This window comes from Diplotaxodon limnothrissa, linkage group LG7 (assembly GCF_057381915.1).
Source record: "Diplotaxodon limnothrissa isolate DT_005_m linkage group LG7, D_limnothrissa_male_GT1.1, whole genome shotgun sequence".
Classification (NCBI taxonomy): domain Eukaryota; kingdom Metazoa; phylum Chordata; class Actinopteri; order Cichliformes; family Cichlidae; genus Diplotaxodon; species Diplotaxodon limnothrissa.
Genome location: NC_140602.1, coordinates 60,026,469 through 60,052,951, shown reverse-complemented (window position 1 = coordinate 60,052,951; position 26,483 = coordinate 60,026,469). Strand labels below are relative to the sequence as shown.

Genomic DNA, 26,483 nt, shown 5'->3' with positions numbered 1-26,483 from the left:
GCGGCCGCCTCCCCTGCAGCGGCGCTGCAGACCACGCCCTCCACACACATTAACCAGGTAAAATACATATTTAGGCAGAATTTTGCAAATCTCTATTTTTCATCTTTTAGCAGCATAGTGCTTTTTTTTCCAATTATTTTTTAAAAGTCAGGTCAAGGCTCCAAAATCCCAAAGGCGATATAAGGGTGGCGGCTCACAGTTTTTGTTTGCTGGATTCTTTTAGTTCAGCTGGGTGTCTTTCCTTTTGTTATATTGCTTTAAGAGTTCAAAATGTGTTAATTACATTAATAAAATGTAATTTTCTCTGTAGCACTTCATGGATTTCATAAGCAACACACCTTAGTTGTTCACACAAAGCATAAAGGTAAAAAACAATATATACAGTGTTATCTTCATTTTAGATGTCAAAAAGTATTTGCGGCTCCCAGTGTTTTCTTTTGCGTGGAAACCGGGTCCAAATGGCTCTTTGGGTGTTAAAGGTTGCAGACCCCTGACCCAGACCATAATTATGGGGACCCCACCCTAGAGTCAGGCATAGGGGAGGGGCTCACTTGAGAGCACCTGGTGCCTTAACCTATGGAGCCTGCCCAGGCTCAGCCTGAATGAGTCACATAGGCCAGTCCTACCATAGGCCCACCAACTGATCTGTGGCTGGAACAATAGGGGTCTGCTGTTTTTTTCGTTTCTGCTTTTTCATTTTAACCTGTTTTGGTCCCTGGATGCTTAAACTTGCATGGCTTTGAACACTTCACTGTCTCTAAAAAGCCTGGAGTAGAGGATTGGGGAGAGGAAGGTCAGGCCATCTCTGGTTAAACAGCTGATCCAGGTAATCATTACAAATTGGATGGATGGATAGATGGATCAACGGAGTATAATAGTACTAAAAAAAGCATCTACAGTACTAAAAAGACATGTTAACATAGAAGTAAAAGAAGAGCTGTGCTTATCACTGTACAGTGATAAGCACAGCATCGTCACCTTAGATTAAGAAGGCTCTTGGATTTATTTTCCTAGTTGGTTGGGAAATTTGTTTGTGAAGTTTCCATATTGTTACCCTGACTTTCTCCCAAGTCTGAAGATCTGTATACTTACAGGTTTTTTTGTTTGTTTGTTTTTTACAACCGTAATGCATTTTACTGGTATACATTTCATTTCTTTAGAGATATTTAACCACCATTAGATAACATCTCTGGAGTAGGTTGCACTCACAGGGATAATTTTCTATGGAAGAGAAGTCATATGATCTGTGGAACACCCATTTGTGATTGGTCAGATGCTTCCCACACCACCCCTTTCACCCTTGAGTTGATAACAACCCTCAACAACATATGACCACTTATCCTTGTCACCAATTTTCCACCCCAATAATTGAAAGATATCCTGGGTATGTTGAACTTACTTTAGATCCCAGGTTTCATAAGCCCGTACCAACAACATAACATCGTTTTGTTTCCCTAATCGTACTAATTGTACAAATGTCCCTATCCAAGAACCTATCCAAATGTACAGCTTTAAAAGTAGCTATGCACAGACATGCCCACAATTACTGAAAGAGAAAAGGAATAAGAAAGGCTTGTTGATGAACCAAACAGTGCAAAGTCAATCAGGGAAATGCATACAGAGGCGACCACTCAAAAGGGACCGAGAAGAAAAAGCTGTCAGGAAACCCAGAGATGGACTCATTGTCGTATTGGAGCTCATCTCCAGACGAATCCTCAGACAGAAAGACTGTGTAGTGACGAGTAGGACGGACAGGGCTACAGTGACAAGAGGAAAGACAACAGAAAATACACAGTTCATTACACAGGGGGCAGAAAGCAAGAGGCACATTAAGAAGAGAAATTAGAAGAATTAGAAGTTTTCTAGTTGATTATTGATTTGAATGGGCAAAGAGTTTGTTGAAAAAGAAAATAATCCAAATTTTTGGCACTCCTTCAAGTAAATCCTTAATTTTTTCTCATTTCCAATGATGCAAATCTTGTTCCTGTAATGGTGCACACAGCTTCTGTCCTATTGCTCCATCTTTATGATGTCAAAAAGGGGGGATGTACTTATATAGGCATCACAGAAGTCCCTTCCACCTAATGTTCAAAATATCTGTTTACACAGTGTAGCCAATCAGAAGAAAGGTGGTTTAAAACAGTTTATTTCAGACATAGGGGCTAAAGGGCTGCACCAACGCCCATCACAAAATGTATTGATTTGTCTGAATTGTGAGTGATGCACCAAGAGGCAATTGAAGGGAGTCTGATTTGTGTCTAACTCAGTACAGCAGTACAGAACAACTGTTTCACCATCATCAATATCTTTCAGTGGTACCAAACAAACATTCCAATTATACTCTTAGTCGAGTCGCTTTTGACCAGGATATGTTGTTCAATGCGCCATGTTAGACAAATATGTAGGACTGCTTTCTTCAATTTGTGTAATCTCTCTAAAATTAGAAATATCCTGTTAACTTAAAGACCTCATGGTACCCTATTATCCCAATAGAGCACTTCGTTCTCAGGCTGAAGGTTTACCTGTGGCTCTTAGGATATTTAAAAGTAGAATGGGAGGGAGAGCCTTCCGGTTGCAGGTCCTTCTTCTGTGGAACCAGCTCCCAGCTTGGATTAGGGACACAGACACTCTCTACTTTTAACATTAGATTTAAGACTTTTCTGTTTTGACAAAGCTTATAGTTAGGGTTGGATCAGGAGGCCTTGAACCCACCCTTAGTTATGAGTTATTATTAATGTCTGGCTCTCTTTCACAGCATGTCTTTTGTCTCGTCTATCTCCATTTACCCCCACCGGTCGTGGCAGGTGGATGCTGAGATTATATTATCAGTTTATATGTGGATTATATATGGAGACCCATTTTAATATGATGAACTTAGAAGTGTCCAGGTATGTTGATTGTAGATATTAACAAGGTTAAAGAAACCCCCATGTTTTTTGAATCCTTTAGGCCCACAATTTATCCACTGCCTTTTCCAACAAGGGAACATTAACCTTATCTCTTGACTGAACAAACTCAAAAACAGTGGAATTTGCTGTTTATAAATAAAGTATGCTTACTGGTCAATGCTGCTTTCCAGACTCAGATTGCTGCTTGGTCTTTTCAACAGCACTGGTGGCCGAGCCTGTGGACATGACGAAATAGGAGAGAAAGGAGAAATTTTAATGTCAGAAATACAAATAATGTACCACTATCTAAAGAAAGATAGATATAGATTGTTATACATATATTGTGTATATATACAGTGGCTTGCAAAAGTATTTGGCCCCCTTGAACTTTTCCACATTTTGTCACATTACAGCCACAAACATGAATCAATTTTATTGGAATTCCACGTGAAAGACCAACACAAAGTAGTGTACATGAGAAGTGTAACGAAAATCCTACATGATTCCAAACATTTTTTACAAATAAATAACTGAAAAGTGGGGTGTGCGTAACTACTCAGCCCCCTGAGTCAATACTTTGTAGAACCACCTTTTGCTGCAATTACAGCTGCCAGTCTTTTAGGGTCTGTCTCTACCAGCTTTGCACATCTAGAGACTGAAATATTTGCCCATTCTTCTTTGCAAAACAGCTCCAGCTCAGTCAGATTAGATGGACAGCGTTTGTGAACAGCAGTTTTCAGATCTTGCCACAGATTCTCGATTGGATTTAGATCTGGACTTTGACTGGGCCGTTCTAACACATGGATATGTTTTGTTTTAAACCATTCCATTGTTGCCCTGGCTTTATGTTTAGGGTCGTTGTCCTGCTGGAAGGTGAACCTACGCCCCAGTCTCAAGTCTTTTGCAGACTCCAAGAGGTTTTCTTCCAAGATTGCCCTGTATTTGGCTCCATCTATTTTCCCCATCAACTCTGACCAGCTTCCCTGTCCCTGCTGAAGAGAAGCACCCCCAGAGCATGATGCTGCCACACCATATTTGACAGTGGTGTGTTCAGAGTGATGTGCAGTGTTAGTTTTCCGCCACACATAGCGTTTTGCATTTTGGTCTCATCTGACCAGAGCACCTTCATCCACATGTTTGCTGTGTCCCCCACATGGCTTGTGGCAAACTGCAAACGGGACTTCTTATGGTTTTCTGTTAACAATGGCTTTCTTCTTGCCACTCTTCCATAAAGGCCAACTTTGTGCAGTGCACGACTAATAGTTGTCCTATGGACAGATTCCCCCACCTGAGCTGTAGATCTCTGCAGCTTGTCCAGAGTCACCATGGGCCTCTTGGCTGCATTTCTGATCAGCGCTCTCCTTGTTCGGCCTGTGAGTTTAGGTGGACGGCCTTGTCTTGGTAGGTTTACAGTTGTGCCATACTCCTTCCATTTCTCAATGATCGCTTGAACAGTGCTCCGTGGGATGTTCAAGGCTTGGGAAATCTTTTTGTAGCCTAAGCCTGCTTTAAATTTCTCAATACCTTTATCCCTGACCTGTCTGGTGTCTAAATCCAATCGAGAATCTGTGGCAAGATCTGAAAACTGCTGTTCACAAACGCTGTCCATCTAATCTGACTGAGCTGGAGCTGATTTGCAAAGAAGAATGGGCAAGAATTTCAGTCGCTAGATGTGCAAAGCTGGTAGAGACAGACCCTAAAAGACTGGCAGCTGTAATTGCAGCAAAAGGTGGTTCTACAAAGTATTGACTCAGGGGGCTGAGTAAATACGCACACCCCACTTTTCAGTTATTTATTTGTAAAAAATGTTTGGAATTATGTAGGATTTTCGTTCCACTTCTCACGTGTACACCACTTTGTATTTGTCTTTCACGTGGAATTCCAATTAAAATTGATTCATGTTTGTGGCTGTAATGTGACAAAATGTGGAAAAGTTCAAGGGGGCCGAATACTTTTGCAAGCCACTGTGTATGTGTGTATATATATATATGTATGTATGTGTGTGCATATATACAGTGGTCCCTCGCTATAACGCGGTTCACCTTTCGCGGCCTCGCTGTTTCGCGGAACAACTCTTTCCAATAGCTTTAGCTCATAGCTCATTATCTTTTCCACTCTATAGTTACTACAGCTCCGCCCATTACCTTTGTTCTGTTTTATGTCATGTTTTCCAGTCACTGTGTATTTATATACCACTCTGTATTTAATATTAGTTACTATTAATCTCTGGCTATCTTCCACAATGTGTCCTTGTCCTACCTTTCTCCCTTTACATTTTTTCCTCACTGACCAAAGTTCTTGCTCACAGGGGGGTCATCTGATTATTGGGATTTTCTGTTTTTTCTCTGTATTATTGTAGGGTCTTTAACGTACAATGTAAAGCACCTTAAGGCAACTGCTGTTGTGATTTTGCCCTATATAAATAAAACTGAAACTGAACTGAATTCTTGAAAACTGGGACCAGTACACTTCTTCTCTGCTCTTCAGACTTCCTTTCACTTTGAGTTAATCAATCTGGTTAGTCCATTGCCCTCTCTTCTATACAACTCCATACTTCACAGGACTTTTTTTTCCTGTGCCCAAGTGATTTCAAACATTCACATACAGACTCAGACTAATGGATCCATCAGAGGCAATCCTTAGTAGATCCCTGATTCCATCATTCAAACAACCTTCCAATTTGTAAATGAACCACTTTGCCACCCATAAGCTGTTTCTTAGATATTTGCAATGAATAGCTGTACAGGTGTACCTAATAATACAGCCCATGATTGTATATAGTTTAAAAAAATAATTACACACGTCAGCTTATCTACTCTGGAACGTAAATATATAGATAGTGCTTTGCGAGCACATTTTAATCTTTTTTTTCCAAATTTAAATAATTACAATATACAATATCAGTCTCATATTTTTGTACTGGGAGATGCAATCAAACATAATGCTACAAACAGAATAATGCTATTTTAACACACCACATTTAAATCCCCCTTTGACATAGCATTTCAGGTGTGCTATGACATAAGTGTTTCATATGAAACGTTTTTAGCGTTTTTACATTGTCACATCCTTTTTGCCCACCTGTCCCAAGTGCATAGTGACTGGCCGACTGTCTTCCCAGTTTTGCAGTGACCTGTTGCTTCTAGCTGCACCAGTGGAGGTGGAAAATCCTGCTGTGCTGTCATCATCAGTCACTGCTGACCCCTCAGTGGAGAGTCCATTCTCTGCTTGCTCCTGCAGTGGTGGGGGGGGGGACACAGGAAAAAGAAAAGTTAACAAAGTTGAAAGTAGTGATGGCAGAGAAGGAAAAGAAGGACAGAGGCTGCATGCTGTGGCTGGAAGGCCATAGGGTCAAAAATGACAGATTAGGGAAGCCATCATTATAATTCATGATTAAAACTCCCAAATGATTCAGAGCAGGAAAACAAATCAATACCTTTTGCTTCAACCGACTCTTGACTTCTCTGATCCTCATTTTTGCATGGTCCTTGGCCTGTTGAGCACATAAGCACACATAGGTCATTGCCATTGTGAATGTATTTACATCTTCTTATGATTCTTACATTTCAAAGGAAAGTTGAGGCAAGTCTCATCTACACAGTGAAACTACGTAAATAAGAATAAAGGTGCAGAGTATCACCCACGTCGACACCTCATGCTCACAGATCCTTTATACTTTTCAGAGGAGCTCTGTTAATTAAACCTTGAAACAATATAGCTTTGTAACACACAAGGTTTGTTGCTGATATGGTTGATCACCATGTTAGCTCATATTGTAACACAGGGGATTAATATTAACAGCTGATACATGGAAGAAATTTCAAAAGTCACTAAAGTGCTCACAAATTTATAAACTGTCTTCATAGCTGGGTTTGCTTTGGTCTTCACTGTGTTGAAGATGGCTCCACCACCTTTCTGCAAAACAAACAAAATTGTTATATATTTATATATATTACGATTAATTTTTAGTTGAACCAGTATCATCAAAGTTCTCAAACTCCAATCAAAATCCTTAAAACCAGTTGAAACATTAAATTAACATTAGCCCATCAAAGTTTCTGTCTCAAAAAGGAGAGGCGGGTGTCTACTAATCTGAAGGTCAATGGTTCAATCCCAGGCACCTGTGGTCTGCATGTTGAAGTATCCTTGGGCAAGATATCAAAAAATCAGATTCCCCTGATGCACACTTGAGTGTATGAATGTTAGGTTAAAAGTACTTAGGAACAGAAAATAATTTGCTTATATGAAAGTACGGGTGAATGAGTCTTATGGTAAGAAAGCACTTTGACTCCTCAAATAGAGTAGAAAAGTGCTATATAGGTACTAATCCATTTACCATTTTGTTAGCAGTGATTTAACCAACATGGAAAAAACAAGGGAAATGGTGTCTTTCCCAGTTTGCAACAATTTTTAATCTTTTATTCAGAGTGTTATCAGTGTCATTCTGCATTATGTGATACCCCACATACAAGAAACCTGTTAAAGCCTCTTAAAAATGTTACTCATGGAAATAACTGGTGATTTGAAATAACTATTGAAACGTCACCAATTTTCTTTCTTTCTTTCGTTCTTTCCATAGATTTTCAATTGGTCAGGTAATTGGTTGGGCCATTCTAGCAGCCTTGTTTTCTTTCTCTGAAACCAACTGAGAATTTCCTTGGCTGTGTTTGGGACCATTGTCTTGCTGAAACGTCCACCTTAATTTCATCTTGGTATATGGTATTGGTATATTGGTATTTCGTTATCTTGGTATATGCAGCTGATTTTTAATCAAGAATGAACCAGTCATTTGTTTCATTTATCCTTCCTTAAATTATATGAAGTGTGCCATAATGAAAAACAGTCCCATGCCATGATGTTCCCACATCCATCATCAACCTTTTGACTTCAAAATATGGTGTGTATTATGGCAAAAACATTCAATTTTGTTCTCATATGAGATGTTTCTTGTGTGACACCTTGGTAATGAGACATCTTTTTTTATAACCCATCAGTTAGGACAAAAACAGCTGATATTATTTTGCACTAAGTGGCAGGTTTTTAACTACTGATGAATTTCAGCTGGTGTCATGATTTTGTTTTCACCTCCCTTTCGTCACCTGCTTGGTTCTTTTTCCCTGCGTTATTTCGTATTATTACACAATTTATGGACATTGTGTAATAATCTATGATTTGATTTCTTTGCATGTGTGGATTGAATGGATAGCTACCAACATCTGGTGAGAATTTTATGCCAACAGCATCTTTAGAAATATATTTATTTAGAAAATTGGTGATGTGTTCAATACTTATTATACCTGTTGTATTTTTATTTTTATATATTAGCACCTACAATTATATAAAGCACTGAAACACATAGAACAAAGTGAGTCGAATAAAGGAGTGAATGCAACATAACATTGTCTATTTGCAGAATCAGACAACACGATGTGTTTATACACATCCGCATTTAATCATTAAGTATTATTAATCTCCGGCTCTCTTCCACAGCATGTCTCTGTCCTGTCTTCATCATCTCACCCCCAAGTGGTCTTGGCAGATGGCCACCCCTCCCTGAGCCTGGTTCTGCTGAAGATCTCTTCCTGTTAAAGGGGAGTTTTTCTTTCCCACTGTCACCAAAGTGCTTGCTCGAGGGGGAGGGTTCTAATTGTTGAGTTTCTCTCAGTTTTCTCTGTATTATTGTAGGGTCTTTGCCTTATAATATAAAACACCTTGAGGCCACTGGTGTCGTGAATTGATGCTATATAAATAAAAGTGAACTGACTTGAAAACTTGGTTATCCAATATGACAATGATCCCAAGTACACCACCAAATCTACAACGGCATGACTGTAAAAGGAAAGAATGAAGTTGCTGCACTAGTCAAAGTCCAGGCCTCAACCTGACTAAAGCACTCTGTGTAAATAAAACCTGGAATGTTGCACAAAGAAATGGGCACAAATTCCAAAAGAGAGTGGCTGAAAAATTTATACAGAAAACAATTATTTCAAGTTACTGCTAAAAGTGGCTATGCAAGTTATTGAATCATGGGATATATATAGTGTTTTTCACACGTTTCGACAGAGATTTGTGCTGGTGTGTGAGACCATGACCTAACAGCATAGCAGATAACTGAAACAATATTTCAAAAATTGATACAATTGCCAAAAAAACCTACATGTTCAACCCTCTGGAGCCATTTATTTTTAAAATTAATTCCATTAGATGCTGAATTTTCAAAATTTCCATGATTTCTATCTTAGCAAACAGCTGTTGTCAACAGATGGGTAAAATTTTACTCTTGATTTATATGCTTTTGACTATAAGTAAAATATATAATTTAAAAACTTCCTGAATGCTTCTTTTTCCTTCTAACAAAACAAGATAATTGAGATGACATATGTTTACATGTTTCAATAATATCTACAGCTGCAGAGTGCAGTGCAGGTTGAGGGATTACCCTCTTAACCCCTTTGATTTTATGGATACAACTTGGTTAAGAAACTAATCTTAGTATTCAGATGTGCTTACCTTTACAGTGAACAACCACTGGTGGTAGGTTTTGTCACTGCCTGTGGGGGAGAAACAAAAATACACAGCATCAAGCAGGTGGAATACTGGATACTAGATGAGGAAATTTCATATCCTATTACAGAGCATAAATAGTATTCCAGTGTGAATACTGACCTGCATATTCACTCATGTTGATCTCCTCCTCAAAGATGTCACTAAAACCTTCGCCTGAGTTCAGCAGGTCTAAGCGGCCGTCAATGAACTGCAGGTCAAACCAAAACACATGAGCCAGCAAAAGGAAGCTTGTGTGTGTGCGTGTGGCCTTTTATAGTAAAATGTATTTATTTTTATTTTATCTTTACACTTTCACAGTGAAGACATTGTGCCAGTACAGGTAAAGGTTAGTAGGCTAATGTTTAGTGTTAGGCACAGAGACACAGTGAGGGGTGTAAGCATATAAATACCTGTTTGAATAACTGCAGCTGAATGGCATTCTGAAGGAACTGTCTCATGGCACTCGACCGATGGTTTAGAAAGGTTTCTTCATTAAATGTTATACGTTCTTCCTAAAATGCAGAAAAAAATACCAACTGTCACAGTACTTTATAATAGTGTATAACTCAGGGATGTGAAAAAAAAAAGTTTCACATGATGCCATAATCACATTGTTTTCTTTTTCACATCACTGCAGTTATAAAGTAGTGTCTTACATAAAGGAGCAAAGAAACCAAATTTAGTCCATCCTATGGTGACTGACATCTGACATTCCTTTCGAGCTCAGCCCCTCAGGGTTTAAATGCTTGGAATTAATACTACACGTACTTTGCCTTCACAGTTTTCTGAAAATTAGAGCCCCCTGCTATCCCTTTGTCACCAATAGGCAGGACTAATGTTATCAAAATGAATGTGCTACCCAGGTTTCTCTTTTTATGTCAGGGGAAATAGTATTCCCCTATTTCTGTCCAAACAGTTTTTTAAGTCCTCAGACCAGATGGTTTCTTCTTTTCTGTGGAAGGGCTCTCTCTATTGCAAAAGTTCACCTCTAATGGGGATCTTTCCCTACCAAAATTTTTGATGTATTACTGGTCTTCACATACTTAAACGTAAATTCACTTACTGCCTAAATTCACCAGATCTGATTTGGTGTAAACTTGAAATTCAATTTTCCCACCTTTTTCACCCACCTCTCTTATCTATTATTAAACTTCTTCTAAATCTTCTGTTACTTTAAATCCCATAGTGCTCTCTACACTTAAGATTTGGTCTCAGTTTAGATCTCATTATAAATTCATATCTTCCTCTAGCAGAATACTGTTGTTAAGAAATCGTCATTTCCCCCTGCCACCACCTATGCCGCTTACTTGATCTGGCATAAAAGAGGCATAAAAACCATGCAAGCCCTTCACAAAGAGAATGTCTTTCTTAGCTTTTCAGAGCTGTCCCCAAAATTTAACCTGCCTCCTTCTCACTTGTTTCTCTGCTTTTAAATTAGACACTGTATTTCATCACTGTTTCCAAATTTTCCAAATTCTCCCTGCTGACCCACCATGTGTTGACCTTCTGGTTCTTAGGCCTAATCAGAAATTAACTCTATCTAATATATATCATACACTTATGGCGACTGAATCTGACTCATCAAGTAAAATCCGAACTGCGTGGGAGCGTCAATTAGGTGCTGAAGTGTTTGAATCATGGTGGGATAACATGATTCTCGCCATACTTTCAAGTACACCATGTGCTATGTTATGGCTTGTACAGTTTGAAGTTTTAAACAGTCAATTTTCCAAATTCCCATTTATCTAAAATCTTTCCTTCAGTTCTAGATCAGTGTGACAGATGTCAAACCTCACATTGTAACCTAAGTCATATGTTTTTCTTCTATCCAAGTTTGCACAGATTCTGGAGTGATTTCTTTTCTGTACTTTCAGGACTTTTTGAAATCCAGATCAGAAAAGACCCTCTAATTGCCATATTTGGAGTTACAATGACACCTCTTAACTAGGGGTGCAACGATACACAAAATTCACGGTTCGGTTCGGTTCGATACTTTGGTGTCACGGTTCGATATTTTTTCGATACAAAAAAATGTTCATGCATTTTTAATTTGTCATTTATTAAAATTATAAATATATATTTTAACTCAAAAGTACAGTTTTTAAATTTAACCCTAACCCTTGTGCGTGTTTTTTATTTTGACAGCGAATGCGCACCTGCGGACCACTTATGTGCAGCCCTGGTTATTTAGCTCGTCATATCGCAGCCACAGAAATTCTTTTGTCCATGAAACCATAAAGCTGCACTTTCTTTTTGCCTTATAGTCTGATTTGTCATAACTTCTCCGTTTTGTGGTAAGCTTTTCTTTGGCTGTCACTTCTTCACCCTGACCTGTCTTATTTGGCTCAGCAGAACTGAAATGCTTTTACACGCTCACTCACATAAGCTCAGCGATTCTCTGCGCGATCAACCTCTCACATGTGTAAGCTGCGGGAGATTTCACTTGTCATGTTTGCATAGTAAGCTAACGATTAATAAGACGATGTCAGAGGAATTGGTGCACAAATTATCATCACTCACAGATCAGTGCTGTCGCTCTCTATACACAGTTCGCACGATTGCAAAGTGAAAGCAAAAAAACAAGCGCAAATTCAAACGCGACTTCAATATGTCACATATTGACAGTGGCTCACCGATGCCAATGACATAATTACCCAGCTACATTTCTGAAAGAATGCAAAAGCATTGACATATATTTTTCCTACAATAGCCCGACGGGCAGGGAAGAGAAAGATTTTGGTAGCCCGACTGAAAAAAATCGCTAGCTCCAGGACGTCGGGCTAGCGATATTGCAAGCCCTGTATCTGATTGAGGAATCACTCATCTTTGGAAAAGAGAGTTTATTACAGAGAAATGGCTCTTTCCAAAATAAAAGCTATACTATCCGCTTCTTCTGGGCTATATTCTCAGCAGCATAAGGAGAATCATGTGCTAACAGCTGTCTAAATGACTCGGCTAAAGTTAGTAGCATGCTTGCTTTTTTTTGTCTGCTTCCACTTGTCTTTGCACTAGGATGATGTCGGCGTAAATGTGCAGTCATATTCGTTGTGTTCCCACTAGTGCTTTCAGGTTAATCTCGTTGAAATGACCTTAACGCCACAACACGGCAAATCTCCGTTAACGAGCTACCGCCGATCACTCCGTGCATGGGGCTAGACGGCCAACACGTTAACGAGCTAACTGCGCTAACACACTAGTTCACACCAATGTAATTGAGCATTGCATGGCACATCCAACATACTGTTTTACTTTAGTCCATGACTCGCTTACCTTCAGGGTCATACGTCACATGAAAACCAAAATAATTCCAAACGCCAGATCTGAATGAGGTTCAATTTGCCTGTTGCAAGTAGAGCTTAACTTCTGTCTCGCTAGCTTGCCCTGCGCTCTTCCTTCTGACTATGCTGTCTGTGTTGAGCGCTCAGTGGATCTGCGCTCGACAGTGCAGCCTAGGCGGAGTAGTCGAACACAGATTCACTGAGCGCTCAACACAGACAGCATCGTCAGAAGGAAAATTGATAAAAGAAATTACAAATGTTGTATTGTTCGATACATATGCATACCGAACCGAAAGCACTGTATCGAACGGTTCAATATCGATACGAATATCGTTGCACCCCTACTCTTAACCTATCCCCCAGCAAACTGAGATCTTGGTTTTCTTTTCCCTTCTTGCTAGATGCTGTGACTAAGTTGAAAAGATTTGATATTTATTATTATTTGATTTAGTCACAGCACCCCTCCCTTGTTTTTTTTTTTGCTTTCTGTTCTTGTGTTCGTATGACGTTTTGCATATTTTAATATGCTTGGAGAAATCTAATCACATATAAGATGTATATAATGTGTACAAGCTTGTATAACATCTTGACAAAAAATAAAAGAAAAATAAAATCTGAAGTTAAAGTTAGGTAAATGATGACCATAGACACTATAAAACAATTATATTTTATATCAAACTTCTATACTGTCTATGATGATGAGGACTTTCGTTCTTCCGCCTCATTTTTTTTTAAATAATTATCATGAGTACCACATGTTCATATTCCTCAGTCCACTGGGTTAAAATGGAGACTGCACTTTATCTACTTGTAGCCACAGTGAATTGTGGTAATAGAGCACAATAGATGATGGCTTCAACAGATCAGCACTTCCTGCCTCACACCCAAAGCAGACATGCTGACTGCAATTTGCAGTGCACCGTCCAGTTTGGTAAGCAACGGCTTTCATTTGATTTAATACGTGCAAGAAATACCTTGAACATTGACCTTACTTGAATGGTCCTGTTACTTAAACTAACAGTTTAGATTGCAGCAGTTTGAGTGCTTCACATATTATATCTTTGCTCCATTCATGGGTGTGATCTAGTTCGTGCACTGACCGACTCAATCTGCAGCGCACTCCTGTAGCTGCTGAACAGAGCTGCCTGACTCTTGAGGAAGGCTCGAGCCACACAGTCTCCTGTTGTTGCTGAAACCTTCTTCAGTCGACTTTTCAAAGCAGAAACCTTAAGGTATAAAATTTAGTTATTAGAAAACACTTTCAACCTGGAATGGTTGCTCAATTTTTATAAAACTGTTTCTCAACAGGATAGCAGTCCTATAGTTCCTTACCACATCATTGGGAAGGCTTTGGAGGTCATCATAGGGGCTTTCAAGCATGTTTGTATCTACATTAAGGACCACCACATCATCCAGAGCCATCCCTCGAACTTTCTACATGCAGTAGAGAGAAGACATGGCATAATACCAAGTGTCAAAATACACAAAGATTTCTGTATAGACGCCAAACGTTCAAACAACTAGTTCATACCAGAGAAAGAATGACTGAAAACAATTAACTTTTTCTACTAAATGCCAGTTGAACACACCTACCTCCATTAGGCTGGAGTGGACTCCAATGAGGTAAGGCATCGGGGCACTGGGGGGGAAAAAAGCCACACATAGCTATAAATGAGCTAATAGCTTGGTTGTGTAATCTTAACACTGGTTTTCAGTCTAGTTGGCAGGCACTTCCACAACCTATTAAGATATTTTTTCTCATTCAACTCCAGAAACAGTGTGCAAGAGATGCTGCAATTATTTTGCTGATTGCAAGATCATTCAAATTTATCAAGACAAAAGGTAAACATTGAGGAAATTAATTAATCGATTAAAAAAAGGAGTCAGACCAAAAACATGAAGGTGTCTTATTGAAATATGAACTATACTTTACATATAAATTATATTCTGCAGATCGCATTTGAGTGTGCCTTGGCACCATGTGTTTTACCATGTAGAGAATCTGGAGTGTAGATGATGCCCAGTACACTCACCAACAGTAGTCTAACAGATGCTGAGGCAAGACAGGGATGTAAACATGTTGCCAGTGCATTGGAAATAACATGGCTGCAGACCCATGGACACAAGCTGTTAACTGTGAACACCCAAAGAGATGTTTTGTTTTTTAGACAATATGCAAACTGCACCAGAAAAACTGATTCCAAAGTGACCATATAGACCAAAGTGCTGGTCTAGATGGGAAGTAACCAACACAAAATTAAACTATGGTCCCATTAACTTCCAGAAAGATAGAATAGGGTCTAGGATGAGTGCGCTGTGAAGACGATACCCTAGGGCAGACCTTCCCAAAGTGTGGGGCCCGCCCCCTAGAGGGGGCGCAGAGCCATTGCGGGGGGGGGGGGCTCCCACACAAACGCAAAGCGGGAGGTGAAGCAAACCAACTTCCTTCCGACCCAAAGACTAGAAAATATGGTGAAGCATATCTTCTCTTTGGTTTCACCTGCACAAGTGCTGAGGTAGGTCTCCCCTGCAGAATTGGTTTCCCCTGCATCGGGAGCTGGGCTCTCCAAATCACGGACAAACAGTATCCCACATTCTTGATTTTTAGTTCACAAACACTTCTTGCAATGACTAACTACTCCTGACATTTTGGAGAGGTTAGCTCTTTATACAGAAAAGTTACAGCGGGATACAAATAATATCAGGCTGATCCTACCACGATTTGTTCCCCCTGTCTAAATCACGGACAAACAGTATCCCACATTTTTTGATGTTTTTAAACCCATTTTGCACAGAGAGGCATTTTTTGAAAAATGTATTGACAGCAATGTTGAATATTATTACACAGGAAAAAACAACTACACGTAAAATAAGCACATCGTGACGCCTCTGCCTTTCTAAATGGAGGGACAGTAACTGTGTGTGTATGTAAGCGTGTAAAACCTGCAGACAGTCAGATTAACAGTATTTTGTCTCTATCTGCCATTCTGCAATTCATCTCATGTAAACAATAACGTGGAGCACAGCTGACATGAAAAAAGGCACAAACCTTTGACGTTGCGTGACCAGCTCTGTATTCCTCGTCCACACGTAAACGCAAAAAAGGAGTTTTAAAAAAATCTCAGTTTTCGGTGATTAAAAACGCCGTTTACGTGTGGACGAAACAGCTGCGTTTTCAAAAATACCCGTGTCGGTGCGGACGCAGCGTAAAAAAGTTTGTAGTTTATTTTCTTACTACCTGTAATTTATTGCAGATTACTTGTATTTGCTTAATTGTTTACTAAATGTTTGAGGTGTAAAATAAACCGCAATGGAGCAAAATATGGGTGTGTGTGGTTGGAGGATGTGTGTGTGTGTGTGTGTGCGTTGGGGGGGGGGGGGGGGGGGGGGGGGGGGGGGGCCTTTGTAAAACAAAGGGGGGCCCAGCAAAAAAAGTTTGGGAACCACTGCCCTAGGGTACAGTATCAATCCGTTTTACATTCAGACAGCAACTGTGAAAATACAGTTCAAGTCTTCAGAACTTCAGACTTGAAATTTTCAGACCTATAATATAGAGACATATTAAAGACTCAGGCTGTAATCTCCAAGTTAATTGTTTTGGTCAATGTGGTTTCATATGTCCTCAATGGACAATTAGGTTTATTTTTATAAAGATGAATTCACAACCTGTCCACTGTTTACTACACTTTTTATCCAGTGATAAATAGGATACCTCTGAATTGTAAAAACAGTCAAGAAAGATTAAGTTCTTGTTCTGTCTATTTGAGGGTTAAAAAATGCTCAAATACTCACTTAAACCACCACTCTCTACTTTGAGGGACTGTAAAACTACGAGATTAAAATTTGGTATAGGGTCTTTAAATATGTTCAATTTATTGTACAAAGAATTTAAAACAAACAAACAGTTAATTCAGAACTGGGTTGGGTGGAAACATTTTCGGAGGTGGAGCAAAGGAGAATAGTGATTTTGTTTTCCTTGATAGCTACCTATATCTTTCATTCAGGTAGTTGGAACAACAGGGATGTGGTTGAAAATTAAAAATAGGAAAACAAATGGAAAAATGTCAAAATCTATATTACAGCTACATTAAAGGTGGCTGGATGTCAAAGGGAAACAAAAAAGCAAAACTGAAAGTGAAATAAACAAAATAAAACCAAAGAGATCTTCATTGGCTTTTGCATTTGATCATATAGCACATTATTTTCCATCGTTCAGTAACAACACTTGCCTGTTTACTACCAGTGTTCTAAATATGGGGTGAAATGATATCTGTGGCCACTTTAAGGGAATTGTTTCAAAATGACAGTTTAAAGAAAATCTCTTCATGGTCATTAACAAATTGACAAATTACTGAAATATTCAAGGCCCAACAAATTTCAAATTTCCCACGTGTGGGACTAATAAAGGTTATCTTATCTTATCAAACTGGCAGAGCATTAACAGAGAGAAGAAAGAGGAAGTGGACTCTACTTACAGTGCTAAGTTTGCTACAGCAGATGAGGATTCGACGTTCATAAAGCATACTAGCGTACAGATGAAGCATGTTATTGACATCTACTGCTACAAAGTACTCTGTTAGGTTTCTCTGCAAGGATCAAACAAAATAAGAGAAAAAACAAGAGTTAGTTGTGACAGTAAAGACCAGTGAGAATCACAATGTCAACCTGTGAAACTCCATATTGTGCATTTCATTTGATAAATGCAGTGCAATATGGCAGTCATGTTAACTGCACAATGTACATATGTTTTGGCACATTATTTATGCACTCCCTATAGCACTCCCAATCGAAGTTACAGTAGCTGATCTGGACTAGAAACAATCTAATCCAATGATTTTTTTTTGTCATTTTCATTACAAGCGGGACATAGTTGATGACTTTTTAAATTGGCTTGAAGACAGAAGGTACTGCTTCGATGTGACCAAAAACTTGTCTTTCCCAGAAACACAACACTCAGGACCTATGGGAGAAATTGGTAACAGTAATAATGTGTAACAGTTAACTGCCAAGTAATAACTTAATCTAGTGCAAAGTCAGCAACCTTTTAAAAAAACCCAAAAAAAACAAAAAACATTTTGAGTCTATACATTTAGTTTTATGTCCCAGTGATCAATGAAATTCAAATTCTTTCATGTTGGGTAGTTATTTTGACATAAGCTGTCAAGAGGTGAGACTTTGGGTTTACAGGATCAAATATCTGAAGCTATTTTTATTCATTATAATTTTTGATCCTGACAGCCTAGAGCACTTCTATATTTCTGCTCTTACAGAAGAGTACGTCAACTATTTATTTGCAGTAACCCTGTTAATGTACAGCAGATATTACTGTGTCTATGGGTGGAACTTTACCATTCAGTAGGTCTATCTACACACATAGCATGGGATGACCTCAAAAGTCAAAAGATGTTTATGTCCATAAGAAAAAAATACATAAGCACATATTCATGTGCACTCAAAAACCTGTCTAAAGTCTCTCATTTCAAAGTCATAGTTGAGATACAAGTCAGCTGTCAAAACGGTGGGCTTCTGTTTGACAAAATGTAAAGCAGCTTTGAGATTTGACTTTAATGTTTTCAGCATAAAGGAAAAGTAAACACTCACATTCTCAGGTATGCTGGGAAGTTCCTTTGTGTCAGGCACAATGAAATAGGAATGCTAGAGAGAGACAGACAACAAGTGTCTGAGTGCTTCACAGTGTGAATAAAGAATGTAGAAAATCTAAGCAGCATTCCCTGCATGATGATTCATAATAACACCTAGTGTAGTAATCCAGGAGAGCGTCACACTTTAAAGCTAAAAATTAAACTTGTTTCAGGATTTTGTATGGGTGATTCCATTATTCCATTACTTCCTCTGTATGAAGGAAAGGTAATATGTGTTTTCCAGTGTAATTACGAGTTTAGTTGGATGTGATGTGTTGAGTCAGACTCACCACACCAAGGTGAATGGGGACACAAGGTTCAGGGATGGGCAGCGTATACAGTAGCAACAGGAGCTCTTGCCACTGGCTTTCCTAAAAAAATAAATAAATGAAAATAATTAATAAAAAAATTAATCAGAACACGCTAAATGCATGGATAGCATGTCCTCATGCGAATAAATACAAATAGCACAGCCTGAACCGATAACCTGTTATGGTGTAGCTAGAGTCTCAGAAAAAGTCCCAAAACTGCAGCTACATTTGAAAGCCCCAGCAAGCCAGGGCCAATAAACAATGACCGTATCTGATGCTAAAAGTAAAATGGACAGAAGATCTGACATGCATGTATTGGCTAATGAAGAGACTGGCCAATGAATTCCTAACTGAGGTGAAGAAATCCAATTTCAAGATGAATCGTGTGTCATTTCTCACCTGTCCTTTGACAGTGTAATCTGCAAGGATATTAAGCAGCTTGTAGAAAACTTCGAACCAGGGAAGGTAGCTACAAAGTCACAAAACCAGTTTTTAATTAGCACAATTCAAGCAAGATGGAAATCATCTATTTTTAAAAAAGGTAGAGTGGAGTTCATTCAGCAATGGCAGAAATAAAGTGAAACACAGGAAACCACAAAAATGTAGACTGACCAAAAATAAAACAAAAAAACAATAGTAATGACTAAGTGCCAAAGAAGGTATATTGGGTAAAATATTCCAAACAATGTGGTAATTCATGTACTCAACAAAAAAAAAAGAAGTATAAGGTGCCTTTGAAAAAAAATTAACAATGGTGATAATGTTACAACAAAAGCGTTTTATTCAAAGGTTTTCATAGTTATATAGAGCCTGCAATGGTTTTAAAGCATTGAGACCATGTAATCAAACAATAATGAATATGAGAAGAGACCGAGTAATATATGCTACCAGTCAAACATTTCGACACACTTTTTCATTTAATGGTTTTTCTTTATTTTCAGGACTCTTTACATTGTAGATTCTCACTGAAGGCATCAACACTATGAATTAAACACATGGAATTATGTAATAAACAAAGTGTGAAATAACTCAAAACATATATTTTAGACTCTTCAAAATAGCCACCCTTTGCTTGCTGGGCCTTTTCCCTTCACTCTGCAGTCCATCCTAAACCATCTTGATTGGGTTTAGTCATCTGGCACAGCACTCCATCACTCTTCTTCTTGGTCATATAGCCCTTATACAGTCTGGAGGTGTGTTTGGGGTCATTGCCCTGTTGAAAAGTAAATGGTGGTCCAACTAAATGCAAAACCGGATGGGATGGCATGTTGCTGCAGGATCCTGTGGTAGCCATGCTTGTTCAGTGTGCCTTCAGTTTTGTACATAAAAATTAAATCCCCAACAGTGTCACCAGCAGGGCATGCCCCACACCATCACACCTCCTCCTCCATGCTTCATGGTGGGAACCATGCATATAGAGACTATTTGCTCACCTTTTCTATCTTACACAAAGTGTGGAACCAAAGATCTCAAATTTGGCCCAAACAAATCTCTTCTACTTGTTGCTTTTCTTAGTAGTGGTTTCTTAGCAGCTATTTGACCATAAAGGCCTGATTCCCCAGTCTCCTCTGAACAGTTGATGTAGAGATGTGTCTGCTACTGGAACTCTGTGTGGCATTTATATGGGCTCTAATCTGAGATGCTTTTAACTTGCAATTTCTGAGGCTGGTGACTCCACTGAATTTATCATCAGCAGAAGAGGTGACTCTTGGTCTTCCTTTCCTGGGGGAGTGTTCATGTGAGCCAGTTTGGTTTTTTTTTCAAATCACTCGATGGTTTTCGTGACTGCACTTGGGGGCATATTCAAAGTTTTAGCAATTTTCCGTATTGAATGACCTTCAGTTCTTAAAGTAGTGATGGAGTGTCATTTCTCTTTACTTAGCTGTTTGGTTCTTGCTATAATATGATTTCCAACAGTTGTCAAATAGGGCTGTCAGCTGTTAGCAACCTGACTTCTGCACAACACAACTAATGGTCGCAACCCTATTAAGAAAGCTAGTAATTCCACAAATAAACTCTGACAAGACACACCTGTCATTATGAAGCTCACTGAGAGAAGGCCAACGGTTTGCAGCGCCATCAACAAAACAAAGGGTGGCTACTTTGAGCAATCTAAAAGAAAATACATATTTAGTTATTTATCAATTTTTTCTTTGCTGTATAATTTCATACAACTTGCTTCATATATTTGATGTCTTCAGTATGTATCTACAATGTAGAAAGTAGTAAAAAAAAGAAAAAGAAAAACCATTAAATGAGAAGGTGTGTCCAAACTTTTGACTGGTGGTGTACATACATGTTAGCTGTATTAGCTAAATTTAATTAATTTAAATTTTATTTTTATAGCAACAAATCACAACAACAGTTCCTCAATATGCTTTATATTCTAAGCTAAAGACCTTACAATAATACAGAGAAAACCTCAACAATCAGATCATCCCCTATGAGCAAGCACTTAGAGACAATGGAAAGTTAAAATTGTTTTAATACACGTGCTCCACCTGGAGACTCTGTTGTCCTGCTGGGAGACTTCAATGCTCACGTGGGTAACGACAGCGAGACCTGGAGGGGCGTGATTGGGAGGAACGGCCTCCCTGATCTGAACCCGAGCGGTGCTCTGTTATTGGACTTCTGTGCTAATCACAGTTTGGCCATAACGAACACCCTGTTCGAACATAAGAGTGTCCATAAGTGCACGTGGCACCAGGACGCTCTAGGCCGTAGGTCGATGATCGATTTTGTAATCGTATCAGCAGACCTGCGACCATATGTTCTGGACACTCGGGTAAAGAGAGGGGCTGAGCTGTCAACTGATCACCACCTGGTGGTGAGTTGGATCAGGTGGCGGGGGAGGACGCTGGACAGACCTGGTGCACCTAAACGCATAGTGAGGGTGTGCTGGGAACGTCTAGCAGAGGCCCCAGTCCGCGAGATCTTCAACGCACACCTCCGGCAGAGCTTCAACAGCATTCCGAGGGAGACTGGGGACATTGAGTCCAAATGGACCATGTTCAGCGTCTCCATTGCCGAAGCTGCTGCATTGAGCTGCGGCCGCAAGGTGGTTGGTGCCTGCCGTGGTGGTAATCCCCGAACCAAATGGTGGACACCAGAGGTGAAGGGAGCCACCAGGCTGAAGAAGGAGTCCTATCGGGCTTGGTTAGCCTGTGGGACTCCGGAGGCAGCCGACAGGTATCGACAGGCCAAGCGGAATGCGGCTCGGGCAGTGGCTGAAGCAAAAACTCGGGTGTGGGAGGAGTTCGGAGAGGCCATGGAAAAAGACTTTCGGACTGCCTCGAAGAGATTCTGGCAAACCGTCAGACGTCTCAGGAGGGGAAAGCGGTGCTCTACCTGCACTGTGTATAGTGCTGGCGGAGCGCTGCTGACGTCGACTGAGAAAATTGTCAGGCGGTGGAAGGAATACTTCGAGGACCTCCTTAATCCCACTGACACGTCTTCCGAGGAGGAAGCAGAGTCTGGGGATGAGGGGAATGACCCGCCAATTTCCGGGGGCGAGGTCACTGAGGCAGTTAAACAACTCCTTGGTGGCAGAACCCCTGGTGTTGATGAGGTCCGCCCCGAGTTCCTGAAGGCTCTGGACGTTGTAGGGCTGTCCTGGTTGACACGCCTCTGCAATGTTGCGTGGAGATCAGGGGCAGTACCTGTGGACTGGCAGACCGGGGTGGTGGTCCCCATCTTTAAGAAAGGGGACCGGAGGGTGTGTTCCAACTACAGGGGGATCACACTCCTCAGCCTCCCTGGGAAAGTCTATGCCAGGGTGCTGGAAAGGAGAGTTCGTCCGTTAGTCGAACCTCGGATACAGGAGGAACAATGCGGTTTTCGTCCTGGTCGCAGAACACTGGACCAGCTCTTTATCCTCTCCAGGATACTTGAGGGTGCATGGGAGTTTGCCCAACCAGTCTACATGTGTTTTGTGGACTTGGAGAAGGCATTCGACCGTGTCCCTCGGGGTGTCCTGTGGGAGGTGTTGCGGGAATATGGGGTGTCTGGCCCATTGCTACGGGCCATTCGATCCCTATACAACCGTTGCAAGAGCTTGGTTCGCATCGCCGGCAATAAGTCGGACTCGTTCCCGGTGGGTGATGGGCTCCGCCAGGGCTGCCCTTTGTCTCCGGTTCTGTTCATAATTTTTATGGACAGGATTTCTAGGCGCAGCCAAGTGGCGGAGGGCTTTCGCTTTGGTGGCCTCAGAATCTCATCTCTGATTTTTGCAGATGATGTGGTTCTGTTGGCTTCATCGGGTGAGGGCCTCCAGCTCGCACTGGAACGGTTCGCAGCCGAGTGTGAAGCAGCGGGAATGAGGATCAGCACCTCCAAATCTGAGGCCATGGTTCTCAGCCGGAAAAGGGTGGAGTGCCCACTCCGGGTCGGGGATGAGTTCCTGCCCCAAGTGGAGGAGTTCAAGTATCTCGGGGTCTTGTTCGCGAGTGATGGGAGAAGGGAGCCGGAGATCGACAGACGGATTGGGGCTGCAGCTGCAGTAATGCGGACGCTGCACCGGTCCGTCGTGGTGAAGAGGGAGCTGAGTGTAAAAGCGAAGCTCTCAATCTACCGGTCGATCTACGTCCCTACCCTCACCTATGGCCACGAGCTGTGGATAGTGGCTGAAAGAACGAGATCGCGGATACAAGCGGCAGAAATGAGCTTCCTCCGAAGGGTGGCTGGCCTCTCCCTTAGAGATAGGGTGAGAAGTTCGGCCATCCGGGAGGGGCTCAGAGTAGAGCAGCTGCTGCTCCACATTGAAAGGAGCCAGCTGAGGTGGTTCGGGCATCTGACAAGGATGCCCCCTGGGCGCCTCCTGGGTGAGGTGTTCCAGGCATGTCCCACCGGGAGGAGGCCCCGGGGCAGACCCAGGACACGCTGGAGAGATTATATCTCTCGGCTGGCCTGGGAACGCCTTGGTATTCCCCCGGATAAGCTGGAGGAGGTGGCTGGGGAGAGGGAGGTCTGGGCCTCTTTGCTTAGGCTGCTGCCCCCGTGACCCAGCCCCGGACAAAGCGGATGAAGATGGATGGATGGATGGATGGATACACGTGAAGACAACACGGATTCAACCATGTGGTAACATTCAAGAGAACATTTGTATCTTTGGCATCAGCTTCAATTTCATTATTACAGTTTCATCATCATACATTTGAATATTAGTTCCAGTAAAATGGTCAAATGGACAGTTCTCTGTAGATCAGGGGTTCATTAACCTCGTACTCAGGCTCAGCAGTTCAAGCTTTCTCTCACACTCAAAAAAAGCTCTTGTTCAGGAGACAGAGCTCAACCACTACTCCCAGCCAACTAATGTGACATTAATTGCCTGGTAGTGGCGATTGGGCCCATGCTAGGTAGGCTCAGATGGACATATCACAACGGATTTAGCATGTACTTACTGTAAGTACATGCTTATGTTTCTTTTCAGTGATTGTTATAACTAGCTAGTATTTGAGTAAAGTGTTATCTGTAACTGGCAACAGCTGTGATTGCCCAGCTTATCATAGACATAGCAAAGTCTTTGATCAAGTTGCAGAAATTAGGTAGCTAAAGCATTAGCTAAAAACAAAACAAAAAAAACCCCACCAACAACAACAACAACACACATTTATAGCAATCACTGCAGGATTTGATATCTGAAACTGAAGGATCTGAAGGATAGGATAATCTGAATTAGTTTTGAACCTACATACCTCTGGCTCATTATACAGCTGGAAAAAAAAGAAGAAGCTGAAAACAAGGTTAATGGCAATATAAAAAACTACTGCAATTCCCTGTACACAGGTTTAGGCACTTCCACACCCTTTAATTTGCAAATGGTTCAAAATACAGCTGCTTTAATTTAACTGATTCAAAGGAAAGACAGTATATTACTCCTGTTTTAGCTCAGCTGCACTGGCTACCTATGAAGGTTTAAATACATGAAAAAAGTTTAGTACTTGTTTTTTAACGTCTTCATAGATTAGTGCCACAATATATTACAGAACTTTTAATTCTGTCTTTTGCCTCCAGGTCACTGAGATCAACATCCTGTTAGTTTTCTGTCAGTGCCTCACCCAAAAACTAAAGGCAACTAGGGCTTTGCAGTTACAGCTGCTAGACTCTGGAATAGTCGGACACCCCATACTGGAAAAAACGAACACTTTTAAATCAGCTATAGACGTACCCATTTTCAGCTGCTTTTAGTCAAGTCTGAGGTCCATTTGACTTGACGTTTCACTCCTGTACTGGCTGCTCTTCCTTGGCTCGCTGTTAAATCTAAACAATATTTTTTTTAGATTTAACAGACAATCCCAACTGGTTGCCCTAAATGGCCCTCTCCGTTTCTGTCAGGGATTTCTTCCTGTTAAAAGGGATTCTTCCTTCTTACTGTCACCAAGTGCTTGCTCATGAGGTGTCATCTGATTTTTTTCATTATGATTATAGGGTCTTTACCTTAGAATATAAAGGTCCCTGATGTGACGGCTGTTGGTTTTTCACTATATAAATTAAACTGATTTGAATTGAATTGAACTTACTAGGATGACTAATTTTTAAAGACTGCAAATAAAGTATAATCACAGAAAATTCAAAAGCTAAAGAAGATGCACGGGCGAGATTCTCAGTCTGATGTCAATTTGTTATCACTAGTGGAGATAACAAAATATGTACAGTATCTTACTGCCAAATTTAACATCTCATCAAAAGTCAGGCTTATTTGTTTTTCTAGACCTTCTTTTATTTGGCAATAAAACAGTTTTATATCAGCTTTTCACAAAAAATCCACAATACAATGAACGCACACCCCACACTCACCTATACACATACTTACCTAAGAATACAGTAGCAAGTGTGTGCACCTGACGAGAGGCGGCAAAAGCCAAACCTCTGTTTGCTCTCAATGTCAGTCAACACAAACGTAAAGTTCTGGCCAACTTGGTTGACAGAAAGACTGTTGGTTGAGAGAGGAGGAGAAGACAAGACTAAGTCCTTTCCATAAGATACAGATACACAAATAAACAGAATATATAGACAAACAGACTTCATATAGAATAAAACGGACATCTGTTAATGGTGCCAAATAAAACTTAATAAAAGCAGAACAATCAATGAATGAATGCTGTTTTATTTGAGCTTAGTTTAGTGGACAGTCTTTAGGCCAGCTCCTGAACTCCCATCAGGTCTGAATAGTTTTAAAAAGATATTGGCGGCAACTGGTGGTATTCCTCAGCCTCCTAGAGATACACCTATGGAATAAAATTTCGAAATCCTACTTCGCCTTGTTCTCAAGTTATCGCATTCACAAGATTTTCAGAAACCTTGACCACTAAGGTTGACATCAAGGTCACTGAGAAACGCATCTAAGATTCTTAGTAGATGAACATATGGTATCAATTTCAAAATCCTAGGTGACTTTCATCTTGATGTTTCGAGTGAGACATTTTGAGACTTTTATGTCCAAGTCAAGATATGACATCCATGTTTTACTGAAAAAGGCAATCAAGCATTGTCACCTATTTAAATCAAACAGGCAAAAATGGACTGTTTTAGCATTTATACTACAGCACCTAACAAAAGCATTGTATTATTTTAATTTCCCCAAACCAACATCTCAAAATGACCCATCTTTAGCTTATAACAACAACATCTAACATTACTTTTTTTCCCCTCTTGTTCTTAGTGTGGCTAAATACTGTATATAATTTTGCTAATAGCCCAAACGAGCCAAAATACTATAGCATTTAATAGTGTCATTAACATAAATAATAGTGTACCAGCACCAAAAACTTCATTGAATACCCAGAGCAATGATTTTAATTCAATTCTCTTAGATTTAAT

General features: G+C 40.3%; 1 protein-coding gene across 2 annotated transcripts in view; it reads right to left on the bottom strand.

Annotated features, from left to right (window-relative positions):
- Window positions 1-26,483, bottom strand: part of dennd1a (DENN/MADD domain containing 1A) — a 40,444-nt gene that overhangs the window by 5,371 nt on the left and 8,590 nt on the right. The window contains exons 5-21 of one of the 2 annotated variants that reach the window (XM_085360081.1): window positions 25,477-25,596; window positions 19,065-19,134; window positions 18,645-18,725; window positions 18,314-18,367; window positions 17,188-17,298; window positions 14,746-14,846; window positions 14,306-14,351; window positions 14,045-14,146; window positions 13,813-13,938; window positions 9,845-9,946; window positions 9,555-9,642; window positions 9,399-9,439; window positions 6,732-6,803; window positions 6,325-6,381; window positions 5,970-6,122; window positions 3,060-3,124; window positions 1,620-1,757 (exon numbers count right to left, since the gene is read on the bottom strand). In XM_085360081.1, the coding sequence (XP_085216207.1) occupies window positions 1,620-1,757; window positions 3,060-3,124; window positions 5,970-6,122; window positions 6,325-6,381; window positions 6,732-6,803; window positions 9,399-9,439; window positions 9,555-9,642; window positions 9,845-9,946; window positions 13,813-13,938; window positions 14,045-14,146; window positions 14,306-14,351; window positions 14,746-14,846; window positions 17,188-17,298; window positions 18,314-18,367; window positions 18,645-18,725; window positions 19,065-19,134; window positions 25,477-25,596 (1,527 nt within the window). The remainder of the gene's footprint in view (window positions 1-1,619; window positions 1,758-3,059; window positions 3,125-5,969; window positions 6,123-6,324; window positions 6,382-6,731; window positions 6,804-9,398; window positions 9,440-9,554; window positions 9,643-9,844; window positions 9,947-13,812; window positions 13,939-14,044; window positions 14,147-14,305; window positions 14,352-14,745; window positions 14,847-17,187; window positions 17,299-18,313; window positions 18,368-18,644; window positions 18,726-19,064; window positions 19,135-25,476; window positions 25,597-26,483) is intronic. The other variant, XM_085360082.1, reaches the window with a different exon arrangement.